The 14,442-nt window shown below is 43.7% G+C and overlaps 1 protein-coding gene across 1 annotated transcript in view; it reads left to right on the top strand.

The window, feature by feature from the left end:
- The first annotated feature begins 6,447 nt into the window (after window positions 1–6,447).
- The window catches only part of MBD2 (methyl-CpG binding domain protein 2), a 67,621-nt gene continuing 59,626 nt past the window's right edge, over window positions 6,448–14,442 (top strand). Inside the window, exon 1 of the mRNA XM_015103759.3 lies at window positions 6,448–7,103. Within this exon, the coding sequence (XP_014959245.3) occupies window positions 6,553–7,103 (551 nt within the window). The 5' untranslated portion in view covers window positions 6,448–6,552. The remainder of the gene's footprint in view (window positions 7,104–14,442) is intronic.

Below are 14,442 nucleotides of genomic sequence, written 5' to 3'. Positions count from 1 at the left end.
TAAGACCCAGTGCAGACAAATTAAAAGAGAGAGAGAGAGAGAGAGAGAGAGAGAGAGAGAGCGCACCATCTTAAAAAAAAAAAAACAAAAAAAAAAGTCTAATTTCTCAACTAGCACAGAAGTGTGGTGATAAAGAGTTGCAAGACTTGGTTCAGCTGCTGAATAGTGCCTTTCAGGCTTCATCATCTGGCCCCACTGTTCTTGTGTGGGTTTATCTTTCTGCTCTTTGCTTCATAGTTGCAAGTAGCTGTCAAGGCTTCAGAAATCATGTCCATGGCAGGAACAAAGGGACAAGGGTAGCGCTGATCATGTTTTTGTTTTGCTTTAATAGAGAAGTAAAAACGTTCTCAGAACCACTGCCAGCTCTTTCCTGTTCTTGTCTAAACTATTCTGGGATAGCTAATATTTACTTTTTTTTTTTTTTTTTTTTGTATCTTTAGTTCCCTGGTGTCTCAGTGGTAAAGAATCCGCCTGCAGTGCAGAAGATGTAGGGGATGGGAGTTCAATCCCTAGGTCAGGAAGATCCCCTGGAGTAGGAAATGGCAACCCATTCCAGTATTCTTGCCTGGAAAATCCCATGGGCAGATGAGCCTGATGGGCTACAGTCCATGGCATCGCAGAGTTGGACAGGCTGTGTGACTGCGCATGCACACACAGACTGCGGGCAGGCAAGGGAGACTGGGGATGGGTATTGTTAGACCAACAATGTGTCAGCCACAGATGGTGCCAGTTGCTGGATCACGCTGTTCCCACCCTTCATCTCAGAGGACAGACTTCCAAGCTGTGCAGGAAATTAGGAGACATTAATCATAGATGCTGGGAGATAAGCAATATGAGCGCTCAAATTTAACTGTACTGTTGTGATTAACACGGAGAGTTGGGGTAGCTGAAATGTGGAAATATGAAGTCTGAAAGTATTTCAGAATGGAATCATGAGCCATGCTAAAAAAAAAAAAAAAAACCACAGATTAGGGGAAAATCAGAAATTAAGAATGCAAAAAAAAAAAAACCAACCAACCCAACAAATGAATTTCTGAGAACCTTGCAAAAGATTCCAAAATAAAAAGACATTAAATATATGTGTGCGTATAATTTCAGAGAATATTAGGAGGAGTCAAGTTGTTTGAAGTCAAAGAAGAGAAACATAAGTGTAGATAAGTATACAAATTCAGGAACCATTGTTTAGAAGTGGAGTCTTATTTTGTGATGAGGGTCTTTTTAAAATTCTATTGGAATATAATCGTGCTATAATGTTATGTTAGTCCCTGCGGCACAACAACGTGAATCAGCTATATGTATACATATATTCCCTGCTTCTTGGGAGGGCCGCTGTCACCCAACCTCCATCATCCCCCTGCACCTCCCCCCACCCACCACATCCCATCCACCTAGGTCATCACACAGCACCAAGCTGAGTTCCCTGTGCTATACAGCAGGTTCCATGATATATATGACACAAATTTTTTGAGAAACTGATGAATAACTGCTTTCAATTCATGTGGGAGCGACTACCCAAGGAAAACATTATAACTGTCTTGTAGTTAAACATGTTTGTAAAATGAATTTAAACCTCATTTTTGAGTCAGTCAAATTTATTGTTAAATAACTCTTGGGACATGGACGCCTATTCAAATTTTCTAAGATAAGAACAGTTGTTGGTATTCTGATTTTACAGAATACATGTGATTATATGCATCCATTGAGAAGAAAATATGCCACTCGTTATTTTGAGAGTACACAATTTTTGCCAAGTGTGTTAATTTGATTTATTCATCAAGTATCTAATAACCTCTCCCCATGTTCCAGGTAAGCCCGGTAAGAGGCATTGCAGATGCGATGATAAACATGCAGAATGGCCTTTTAGGCTGGTAGTGGAAGAAAGACAATTCAATTAAATAACCAACTATAATAAAGGTCGGATGGGGGAAATACCTAATGGCAGAGTGGCATCCAGCACACACCCAGGGGAGTGCAGGAGAGGAGGGTGAGGGGAAGTCAGAGAAGGCTCTGGGGGTAAGTGATGTCTAAGGTGAGACCCAAGGATAAACAGGAATGAGCCAGCGCAAGGTGCTGGGCTGGCGAGAGGGTGGAAGCAAAGGTTCCCACTGTGAAGCAGGACATGTTCTGGGGTGAGAAAATCAGAGGCAATGGGGCAGTTTGAAAGCAGTTAAGGAGACAAAGCTCCAAACTTGGAGTCCGGAGGCCCGGAATCCAGTCCTAGCTCTGCTATATCCTAGACACATGTTGGGACATGGGGAAGCCACTTATAGCAAGACCTGGAGAGATGCGTATTCCGAGGTAGTCAGTTTCCACTGCTCGGCCTTCTGGATCGCCTGTGCTGGCATTCTGGTGTTCTGTGTTTGCTTTGGACAGACTCTGCCTCAGGTTTATTTGGACAAATGGCACAGGAGGACCCCAGCGCCTTGCACACGGCAGCCCAGCGGTCATACCAGCCCTCCCGTGCTCACGTTGGCAGACAAAGGCCTCGGCTCTGGAGGCCTTGTGGGAACGTGGGCACCTGTGGAAGCCTGAACTGGAGCCCGAGCTGAAGTTTGCTTGGGTTTGAGCCTTGGCCTGAGGCTTTGGCCGGCAGAGTCTGAGATGTTTGGCAATGTGGGCATGAGCAGTCTTCTGGAACTTGGGGTGCACAACGCAGGCAAGGCGACGAGGTTGCGGCTGTTGCCCTTTGGGAACTCAGGCTTGAGCGTGATTCGCAGCCAAGATGAAGTTTAAAAACCTCATTAAATGGCATCTTAGGTGTCTGAAACCTAAGTGAGATTTTCTATTCTTAGTACTGCATTTTCTATTTTTAGGAAGTTAAATCAAATAAGCACCTCTCCACCCCTTAATCCTAAACACTTAATACCAGCTACTTACCTATGGCTAATGTTAACAACCCACGGAAAATTTCAAAAAAATACAAGACACTATCTTCTGAAATAATTTCCCCTGGTACAAAACTTACTTCTTGTTTTCTCTTGCTGCTGCTACTGCTGCTGTCTCTTGCCTTTCAAGTAATTAACCCTTCTCTTTTGAGTTTGAACTATGCAGTGTAAGATTCTTCTGTAGTCATTCCAAGTGGCAGGTAATAATAATAATAAAAAACCCTTTATTTATACTGCATGGACTTGAAAGTGTCATTTGGCAACCTGATGTGCCATGCCAGCAGCATTTCGTTTTAGTTGGGAATTAGGTGAACAGTAGTTGGGCCAACTCAGTGAATCATAAAACCCGCTAATTGGAGCCGGAAAATGGTTTTTGGCTATGCCCTCACAGGTATTTAACGTCTTGATAAATTCTGACCCTACTGTTTGGACTCTGTTTAGAGAGGGAAAGCGATGTCCCTGTTATCACCTGATGCAAATATGCTCATTAGAAATTAAAAGATTTTCAATATTTAAATCCTTCTTTGGCTGAGTATCTTATCACACTCAAAAATTCAAATGCAAGTTATATGTGTGTGTGCTCAGTTACTTTAGTCATGGCCAACTCTTTGCAACCCTATGGACTGTAGCCTGCCAGGCTCCTTCATCCATGGGATTCGCCAGCAAAAAGCTGGAGAGGATTGCCGTGCTCTCCTCCAGGGGATCTTCCTGGCGCAGGGATCAAACTCAAGTCTCCTGCATCTCCTGTGCTGCGAGTGAATTCTTTACCCACTGACCCACCTGGGAAGCCCGCAGGTTGTATACCTTTAATAAACATACAGATCTTAAAACTAGCCTATTGACTTCCTTAGTGGCTTGGATGGTAAAGCATCTGCCTACAATGTAGGAGACCTGGCTTTGACCCCTAGGTTGGGAAGATCCCCTGGAAAAGGAAATGGCAACTCACTCCAGTACTCTTGACTGGAAAAATCCCATGGATGGAGGAGCCTGGTAGGCTACAATCCATGAGGTCACAAAGAGTTGGACACGACTGAGTGACTTCACTTTCCTTCTTTAAAACTAGCCACTATTTCACATTCTTTGAAGTTTCATTCTCTGAATTTGTTCCACTTTTCTCAGTAAAAATCCAAACTAACACCAATTTTCTTGAAAACTACATTACTATAGTAGCTTAATCTCAGCTCTCCCTGGAAATAATGCAAGGAGAATATTTCAAAGAATAGATATTTCAGGGGTGACAGTTGGTGTTTCAGCACCTGCTTGTACACCTGAGAGTAGGAGATCCAAGGTGGTTAAATCTCAGTTGTTTGCTTAATTGGCCAGATTTCATACATAATCTGCTCTGGTGTTGTCTTTCACATTTTCCATAAGGTGAAGTTAGCAAGACCTTTTCCACTGTAAGAGAGATTAAAATTGAAAAATTTGGTCACAGCTTTCTTGCCTCAGAAAGACAATGTTGCTATTCTTCAAAGGGTGATAGAAAATGCATTCTCCCAGGGTTATAAAAGGGTTATTATTTGTCCAGTATTTTAAGGGAAACAAAAGGATCTATCTTTTAGGTGTTTAGCATTTATCCTCAATACTTTTAGGTGTCAATCTAGTCCCTGCACAAATTTAATGTTTTCTTAATTAGATAATTTTCTTCCTTTAGTGGTAGAATAATTAAGTGCTTTTGTTTGTTTTTATCCTTTGGTTTATGGTATCACAGCAGAAAAATTCAAGTTTGACCAGAAAAGCTTTTGAAATGCCCTAAATGATTTTTTTCTTAACTAAGGGAGCACCCCAGTTTATCTAGTGGGATTTAGCAAATACAATCTGGTAGTAGAAGTCCAAGCAATTACCTTAAATTGATAGTGATTTACTCTCTTAGACATGTTTTTACATCCACTGCATCATTTGATCTACAGCCTTGTTAGACACAGCATGGAAAGGTAAACATTTCCAAAAGTTTATCTTTTCCCATCTATTATCTCCATAATTAAATATGAAAGTCAACCCCTTCCTCCTACAGGGTGTTTGTTATCCAAACTTTTTTTTTTCCGGTCGCACCACATGGCTTGGGGATCTTAGGCTCACGATTGGGAATCAAATCCTGTCCCCTAGCAGTGGAAGTGGAGTTCTAACCACCAGACTGCCAGGGGATTCCCTGTTATCCAAACTTTGACCTCATAAATCTCTGACTTTAACTCCTTCACCTGAGCCATAAATGTATGTGTTCCTTATGATTCAATCCTTGATTCCTCTTTCTTTTAAATTATCTTCAAATTTTAAATTAATTATTAATTTACCATGCATGCTTTTCCTTGGAGATCTTATTTACTTGCAGGGTTCCCTTCAATTATCACTTTTACAAATTGACTTCTAAATGCCTATCTTCAGAACTGACCTCTCTCCTGAGAACTTGACTTTCCAACTCTTTGCTAGACACAGATGTATCTCAACTCAAAGACATTAAGAAGCAGTCTAAGGTCAGGCTCAGAGGCAAGTTTGTGTGTTTGAGTTGGTGTTTGTCTTAATAAATTGCAAAAGCAAATCAAATAAATATAGATTTTCCACTACTTTATGTTCATCAGTTTTTTTCTATCCATTAAACTTGGCCCTCAACTTTTAGGTCCTGTATGTTCAAAATCTGAAGATAGCGTAACACAGCCCAACATTTCATAATGTATTAAAAGGTTAAACAAACATTAGTTGTGCTCCTCTGAAATGGAAATCAGTTTTCTTAATCAACTTGGTATTACTCTTTAAAAATCACTCCTGAACAGTTGGCAGGTGCAAGTGAATTCCACGCAGATTCCTCAAGGCTAGTGATTAGGTTAAATGGGTTTTTCAGCATCAGGGTGCATTAACGAAACCAAAGGCCATGGATATTTGTCAAAGGTCATTAGAAAACGAAGTATAAGTTTAAGAAAGATCCTAAGAAGCTTGGTCAATTCCAGGTGGATTCAGGAACTCTGGTCGTTTTATGGGGACGTTAGAGGTAAAATCCTGTAGGAACTGGAGGGAACTTTCCGGGCTATTTCCCTTCCTATGGCCTTACAAAGTTCTGGGATGATAATCAATCCAGAATTCTAAAGTTCTGAAAGCCGGACTCTGGAGGCTAGTGATGCTCTGCTATGAGGACACTTCAACTCACTCCATCAACCTGAGCTCCCTGGCAAGCTATGACGTCGAGGCAGGAAAAGATATCTCCTGTTCATTAAATGAACAGTCGAGGTGGTAAATATAAAATAAGAGATACACTTTGTTTGTTACTCATTAACTGGGAAGCAGACGTAGGTGAGATTGCACCGTGAGCGAGGGTAACCCACTCGAAACAAAGGAACCGCAGGCCCCCTGACGTCTCTCCGCCTGCAGCCCCGGGCCTCGACCACGAGCTGCGTGGGGGCGGGGGGCCGGAAGGGCGCGGCCGGAGGAGCAGTGGGCGGGGCCTCTGGAGGGGCGTGTCCTCGAGGAGGCGGGGACAAGATGGCCGCCCGGGCCGCTCGGAGGACCTGAGAGGCGGTGGCGGAGGCCCCGCCCCCCGGCGGGAGGGCCGCTCTGTGCGCGCCCGCTCTATGATGCTTGCGCGCGTCCCCCGCGCGCCGCGCCGCGGGCGGGGCGGGTCTCCGGGATTCCAAGGGCTCGGTTACGGAAGAAGCGCAGCGCCGGCTGGGGAGGGGGCTGGATGCGCGCGCACCCGGGGGGAGGCCGCTGCTGCCCGGAGCAGGAGGAGGGGGAGAGCGCGGCGGGCGGCAGCGGCGCTGGCGGCGGCTCCGCCATCGAGCAGGGGGGCCCGGGCTGCGCGCTCGCCCCGTCCCCGGTGAGCGGCGCGCGCAGGGAGGGCGCGCGGGGCGGCGGCCGTGGCCGGGGGCGGTGGAAGCCGGCGGGCCGGGGCGGCTGCGGCGGCGGCGTCTGTGGCCGTGGCCGGGGCCGGGGCCGTGGCCGGGGACGGGGCCGGGGCCGGGGCCGGGGCCGCGGCCGTCCCCCGAGCGGCGGCGGCGGCCTTGGCGGCGACGGCGGCGGCGGAGGAGGCGGCGGAGGAGGCGGCGGCGGCGCCCCCCGGCGGGAGCCGGTCCCTTTCCCGTCGGGGAGCGCGGGGCCGGGGCCCCGGGGACCCCGGGCCGCGGAGAGCGGGAAGAGGATGGACTGCCCGGCCCTCCCCCCCGGATGGAAGAAGGAGGAAGTGATCCGAAAATCTGGGCTCAGCGCCGGCAAGAGCGATGTCTACTACTTCAGGTACCGCCTTGGGGGCCGGCGGGGTCAGCCCGGGGTCGGGGGGTCGAGCTCTGACCTGGGCAGGGGGGTGTCAGCAAGACAGCGGAGGGGCCCGGGGCGGGCCCGCCCGATGATCGAAGGGGCCCGGACCCTTGGCTGAGAGGTGACCACCCCCCCCGCAGCCCCCCAGTGCAGTGACAGCCACAGCGTCCTAATGGTGCGAGCCCCTCGGAGGGCGTCTCCACGGGGTAGGGTCCTGGGGAGTGATGATTTGCGGCGGGGGTGGGAAACAGGGTTATTCTGTCAGGGATGACTGGTCCACCGAAGGGTTAAAAGAAGGTGCAATTCATCGAAACTATAAAACCAGGCACTGTTGGCTGCCGTCCCAAGCCCGTCCCAGATTCATCATCGCAAAGAGTGTTTAATCACGCACACGTGGAAGAAAGGAGCCATCTATGACAGTAAACCAGGTTTTAGTTACTTTGTTGGGATCCCCGGGGAAGTGTCATCCAAAGTCACCATTGGGGATGCCTGTAGTTTTCTTGGAACCGCCCTTGTTGTTGCAGAATTGACTCTCCTTTGGAAGCAGATACTGGTCAGTTGTCAGGCTCCTCGACCAGAGTGTGTCCCCCCAGGGGACATTTGGCACTGTCTGGGGACGGTTTTGGTTGTCACACCGTGGAAGGGGGCTGCTGCTGACATGTGATGGGTGGAGACCAGGGATGCTGCTAAACATTCTGTAATACGCAGGGCAGCCCTCACTGCAAAGAATTAACTGGCCCAAAATGTCACAAGTGCGGGATTGAGAAATCTTGGTCCCAACGATGAAAGGTTTTCAGCTTGATGATGAATCCTGTGGTCATGCTGTCCGTGTCGTTAGTTTGGATGACCCAGTAAGCTCAGGACAGAGTCGGTGGCTCTTGATACCAGTGGAATTTTCTTAACAAATTTGCTAACTTTTCTTATAAACTGTCCCATTTCTAGAAGAGAACATAAACATGTTATACTCAGTGGCTTGGAGAGCAGCTTTTGTGGGTTCATTGAATCATTTTCACGGACTATGCAGAGGTGTTGGAGTAGTTGTCATCTGCCATTTAACCATCAGAGTGTGTTAGGAAGGATTTCCTGTTTTCTGACATCAAGTAGGTTTGATTCATTACCCCTGGGAAAAAGTGTGTGTGTGTGTGTGTCTGTGTGTGTCTGTGTGTGTGTCTGTGTGTGTGTTATAACACACACACAAAATACCATGTTTATGAATTGAGAATACTCTTAAATAGATTTAAGAGGTTAAAAAATATATACATGTATATGTGCATACGTGTACATGTATACATACATCCAAGTATGATCACTACTGGCATGACATGTAAATATACAAACACGTTCCTGATGATTGCTCAAATGAATGGATGAGGAATTTTAGTAAAATTGTTTCACCTATTCAAGTAAAAAAAATGAAAGTGATGTTGTTATTAGTTTATTTTGACATGTAATCTGAGACCACTCATCTTGAAATCTTAAGTGATGCTTAAAAAGCTATAAACATATAAAACATATTTAAACATATAAAGGCGATAATTGTGTTTTGTATTTCCCCATCATTACATATTAAATTAAACTTCGGTAATACTAAGTTATTTTGGAGCAAATTGTTATTCCTCTCAGGCTCACTTGTTTCATGTAGTGCTTTTCACTATTGTTCATTTTTGCAGTCTTTCATTAACAGCGCCTTTTGTTTTCTTTCTAATCAAGTAGCATGCCTGTACTTCTTCAGGTGAAGTCTGTTTTGATGTCTTGTAGCCAGTGATGTTTGACAAGAATATTCCGTGTCTGGGTTGACCTCCTTGAGGAATGGGTGATTAGTCTGTTCTCAGTAGAGCATCTTCAGCTTTGAATTTCACCCCTTTTGACTTTTTCCTGGGATATGCTTTGCTTGGTTTTGGGATGATGTATTTGTTCAAACTAACTTGGTTCCTGCAGAGCTTTTTTTGTTGCAGTTCTTGCAGCGGCTGGAAAAGTTGTTTCAAAAAGGCACATTGCCGTAGCGCTCATTCTGGCGTGTGCTCACCTTTTTGTATGGGTGTGTTGTCAATTTTTGGCTTTAAGTTTTTAATATTAATAGATTATGATAGAAAAACTGATATAATCAATTTAAAAGTCTCTGTATGAGACAGTGCAGAATGATGTGCTGTTTTTTGTCTGTGCCAAAAGAAAACACACGTCGAACAGATTGTGCCACATGCAGTTAGTTCAGGGCCAGAGGGAGTGTTGTCCGTCAGTTGTCTGCCTACAAAGCCTAGTTACGCTACAGGGTTTCCTTCTGAGAGGTTATGAGGCAGGAGGACGCAGACAGTGTGATGTGACGCCTGTGATACAGAGCTTCCTCTGACTTTGACTTCTGCTTTCAATGATGGATGACGGAAGTTACCTACTCATATTAAAGGTGAACACGTAGGGCTTCCTTGCCGGTCCAGTGGTTAAGACACTGCCCTTCCACTGCAGGTGGCCTGCCTTCCATCCCTGGTCGGGGAACTAAAATCTTACATGCTGCGTGGCGTGGCAAATTAAAAAAAAAAACAGTGAACACACTATTTTTCAATCCACAGTGTCAGTGCTTTGTATATTAGCATCCCCATATACATGCTACTCATTAAAAACCAATAGCTCACAAAGTTCTGGTCATTATCTGTTAATACGCAGGTTGCGTTAACTCTTCCGTTGGTAATATGAACACCTGCACACAGTTCACACAGATTCTAATAATGCTAACTCCTGATTTAGCTTGCCCCTGGGGAGATTAATTTAAACAAATCTGTGCTTGTTAGCCGAGGGGGTGTCTTACACTTATTAATCGGACTTAAATTAAGCTCATTCGAGAAAGCCTCAAATTTTGATAGAATTTTTCTTTTTTTCCCCTCTCTCCTGAGATTGCCAGGTTCTAATAGGAAGGTGTGCCTCTGGTTGCCAGTTAAGCAATATAGTTATGTCTTCTGTCAGGATCACTGGTAGTGCTGGGGCAGTTTGTATATTATCATCGAAAGTTTGTTTCCTGAAAGGGTGTGGCTTGAGCAAGTGTTGGATCTATTGGTAGAGTTTCTGAAAGGGAAACACATGAAAAAGTCCCTTGAAAAAGTTCATTGTCATCATAAGAGCCGATTATTTCAACGATACTTTTCTTACTGGTCTACTTGATTCCTGTCACTTCTAGCTTTTGGTTCTGTGAACTTGCAGATTTGTACTTTTTGAAATATCATTTTCCTTGCCAAAAGAACCTTTTAGTAGCTGCCTTATGTCTTTTTGAAAATCAGTTGTCTTTTTGTGTGTGCTGTATCAATATCTTGTTGGGTTCTAGACTACTGGTTACAAGTAGGTTAAAGGCCTGAGAGAGTAAACAGCTATAGCTGCCGCCATAAAGTATGATCTGGTTGGGTATTGGAAACAAAATAGTAACCGTTTTTGACTCTTGTATCAAATTATGATGCATTTACACCAGATCACTTCTCTGAAAAGATAAAATAGAACCAGGGGACATTTGAAATAATCACCAGGGAGCAGGTGTGTGATGAGAGACTAAAGAGATTTCACCTTGATCTGGAAAGAAGAGGACTCAGAGGCAATATAATTGAGAGCTTTAAGTCATGAGTGAGATGATGAAGGTAGGAGGCTCTAGGGGAGGCAGCAGGGCCCAGGGGTGGAGATGCCTGGCGTTGGTACCCACCTCTGCGGTTGCCAACGCAGCCTCAAGCGTGTCACTTACTCCCCAGGGCTGGGGTTTCTCCGTTTATGACGTGGGTAGTGTGACTGTACCTGTACCTCATAGTGGACTCAATTCTAGAACACTAAAATATATAGCTCTCTTAAAACTTTGCATACATTTAAGGACTAATTAGAGGAAAATTAACTCATTAACTCCAGTTCATTAACTCCAGTTGTATGGACGGAACATATAAATAGGTTTTAAAAAGTGTATAGGGATATCTCATTTGTTGTGAAAGGCTGGTATGCTCTTTGAAGCCATGAATTCTGAATCATTGAGGATGTCAAAGTTCAAATAGGGCCTGTCTGTCCTTTTTTTTTTTTTTTTTTTGTCTTAAAAATACAGACTCTTCCACATAGTCTTTGTAGAAGAGTCTTGGAAAAAATCAGCTCAGTGGACCAAGGGTCACAGTTCTTAATTGAAGTCTCATTGGTGTTCAGTAAACTGTAATGTATGGATGTGAGAGTTGGACTGTGAAGAAAGCTGAGCGCTGAAGAATTGATGCTTTTGAACTGTGGTGTTGGAGAAGACTCTTGAGAGTCCCTTGGACTGCAAGGAGATCCAACCAGTCCATTCTGAAGGAGATCAACCCTGGGATTTCTTTGGAAGGACTGATGCTGAAGCTGAAACTCCAGTACTTTGGCCACCTCGTGCGAAGCGTTGACTCATTGGAAAAGACTCTGATGCTGGAAGGGATTGGGGGCAGGAGGAGAAGGGGAAGACAGAGGATGAGATGGCTGGATGGTATCACCAACTCTATGGACGTGAGCCTAAGTGAACTCCGGGAGTTGGTGATGGCCGGGGAGGCCTGGTGTGCTGCGATTCACGGGGTCGCAAAGAGTCGGAGACGACTGAGCGACTGAACTGAACTGAAATTGTCATTTGTGACATTTTCTTTCTGGTCATCACCATGGAGTTAAATGTGGCATCTCCTGTATTACTGTCTTGTTCATTTCCCTAGAACAGGTCTTTCTCCCCGCTCCCCAGACCTAGTGCTAAACACACAGATACCAAATAAGTGTTTACCCATTAATATGACACTTAAAACTGTGTGAAACAAAGCTTGAAGGACTTTCTGGCCTTTGCTTTGTTACTGTGCTTTACAGTTACCTGCATTTTACAGGTGGGGAGTTAGGCCAGGGAGGCTGAGTGCTGTTTGAGGTTGTACCGCTAGGAGGTGCAGGGCCAGAATCTTGACGCGGGTGCTTCAACCCCCAACGACTTCAAACCACCCTGCACTGCTGCCTCGAGAGACCCCGAGCTGTATCCTCAAACATTGCTACTTGGGCTTCCCTCGTGGCTCAGCCTGTAAGGAATCTGCCTGCAATGCAGGAGATGTGGGTTCGATCCCTGGGTTGGGAAGATCCCCTGGAGAGGGGAATGGCAACCCACTCCAGTATTCTTGGAGAATTCTATGGAGAATGCCATAAATAGGAGCCTCGTGGGCTACAGTCCATGGGGTTGCGAAGAGTCTGGCAGGACTGAGCAGCTAACACTTTCACTTTCAAGTATTGCAACATCTCATGCTTACTCTACTTTGTTAAGCTTGGTGTACTACTAAACTAATGTGCTTATTTACTGTTATGCTTGCATCTTGAAGTTGATAAGGGGTACATTTTAAGTCCTGTTTTGTAGTGAAGCCATTGAACCAAAAGAATCTTCCAAGTTCTATGTAATGTTGAAGGGGGAAAAGGTGGAAAAATTGTGACGAATTAAGCAAAAAGCTTTGTTTCTTTCAGAGTTGAGACACAGTTGAAATATACTACAGACCAATTTTTTTTTTTAAAAGCACTTTTTCCCTGGGTAATAGAAGCGACCATTTTGTTAAGAAATATTTCTTTTTCTTTTTCTTGTTCACCCTAGGATTGCCCCTCTTATTTATCAGATATTCCGACAGGCAATGCATTACCTAAGAAGCCTTTTAAAAGCTTTCACTTAAACTGGAAGAAATCACATTGTAACTTGCAGGCTCAGTGTGGTTTATGAGATAGTTTTATATAGTTCCTGCAAAAAGCTTTATTAGTTTCTTTCAGAATTGAGACCCAGTTGAAATGTACTACAGATTAAAAAAAAAAATCCTTTAGCTGGAGAAAGAAACAATATGCAGTATTTATTAAATGCTTATAGCATAATTGAAGGTTTGCCTTGCTTTTAGTTTCTTGATAATGCTTCTTATCAAACTAATGTTAGCTTTTTGTGATTGAAGCCTGGATCCAGAAATAACGTAGAAATATAGAAAGCCTAGGCATGCTGGAAACTGTGCTTGGATACTTCTTTCTCAGCTGTACCGTCGCATCTTTTTGTGATGCGCTAGAGGGATTTTTGTTAGGTTGCAGCCCTACCATCTGTCCTGCATCTGATTTTTAGAGTCTGACATGCAAAGTCTCACCTGCCAGGAGGCTCATAATACCTGTAATGGAGGAAATACTTAGCTGAAAAGGAACTGATACACATACATTCTAAAAATAATCTCTAACAGAAATTGATATATGATCTTTTTTCAGACTGCTTTTAAAATTTCACTTGGGAGATTTAGTCACTATTTTTTTCATAATTTAATTGGCAAAACAAGCAGGCGATTTGCAAAGCTGGTGGTGACTTTTTTGTTTTGTTTTTTACACTTTATAGTAGGACTAATAAAGATTCATAAACTTTAGCTTGTGTTTGAGGTTTCTCAGACCTGCAGGATGAATCAGAAATAAATCATTGGCTCTTTTTTCATGCACTTTTTGAGTTGATAGAAATTCTCCTTGCAGCTCTTGTCTCTTGGTCTTTTGTTGGTGTTTGCCATTGCCACTAAGGAATAACTAGAAATTGAAAATGAAGTTTAACTTTATTTACTTCATAAAAACTAAAACTTCTCAAGGAAGGAGAATAGAACTATGAAATAGGGTGAAATTTGAATAATATATGTGTATCTTTTGATTTTGCCTTATCTCACTATAAATTCAAACTCATTTGTTTGGAAACTGAACTATATATAAGCAGTAAGTAAATGCAAATGATAGTAAATATAATTTAAAATTAGATCCTAAAATCGAATACTTATCATTTGTCAGGAACAATTGTTAGTGATTTACAAATGTTAGAAAGAAAAGCATCATCCTTTTGATGATTTTTGAATAATGTATCTTGGAATTCTTTTCCTTTTCTTTTTATACTGGAAGGATCCATAGATTAAAACAAAGATGAATGTCCTTAGAATTATTTTTAACATGTATGCAGTGATGTATGTATCTCTTAAAAAAAAGAAAGATCTTTTCTGGAGGCCCCTGGCGGAAATGGGCAATATAATACAAAAGTAGACATGTGAAATGCATGTTGCAACTTCTTACTCTTAGATACTACAGACTGTAAATTCACTGTGTCAGATTGCCATAGCAGTTTCTAAATGCTTTCTTTTTACTTCTGTTGAAGTAAGTCTGTCTGTAAACTCACTTGCCTAGGACTGGCTTAATAGAAAAGTAGGGACTCTGAATCAGAAGACTGGGAGTTGAGTCTTGCTTTACTGTTTTAACGTGGACAGATTTTTAAACTTCTGTAAGCTTCCAATTCCTCATCTATAAGTCAGGGACAAGAATTCTGCTTCATGGAATTTTTTGA

Source organism: Ovis aries, chromosome 23, assembly GCF_016772045.2.
Source record: "Ovis aries strain OAR_USU_Benz2616 breed Rambouillet chromosome 23, ARS-UI_Ramb_v3.0, whole genome shotgun sequence".
Taxonomy (NCBI): Eukaryota; Metazoa; Chordata; class Mammalia; order Artiodactyla; family Bovidae; genus Ovis; species Ovis aries.
Note: the sequence above shows the minus strand (reverse complement) of the source record. Positions and strands in the feature narration are given on the sequence as shown.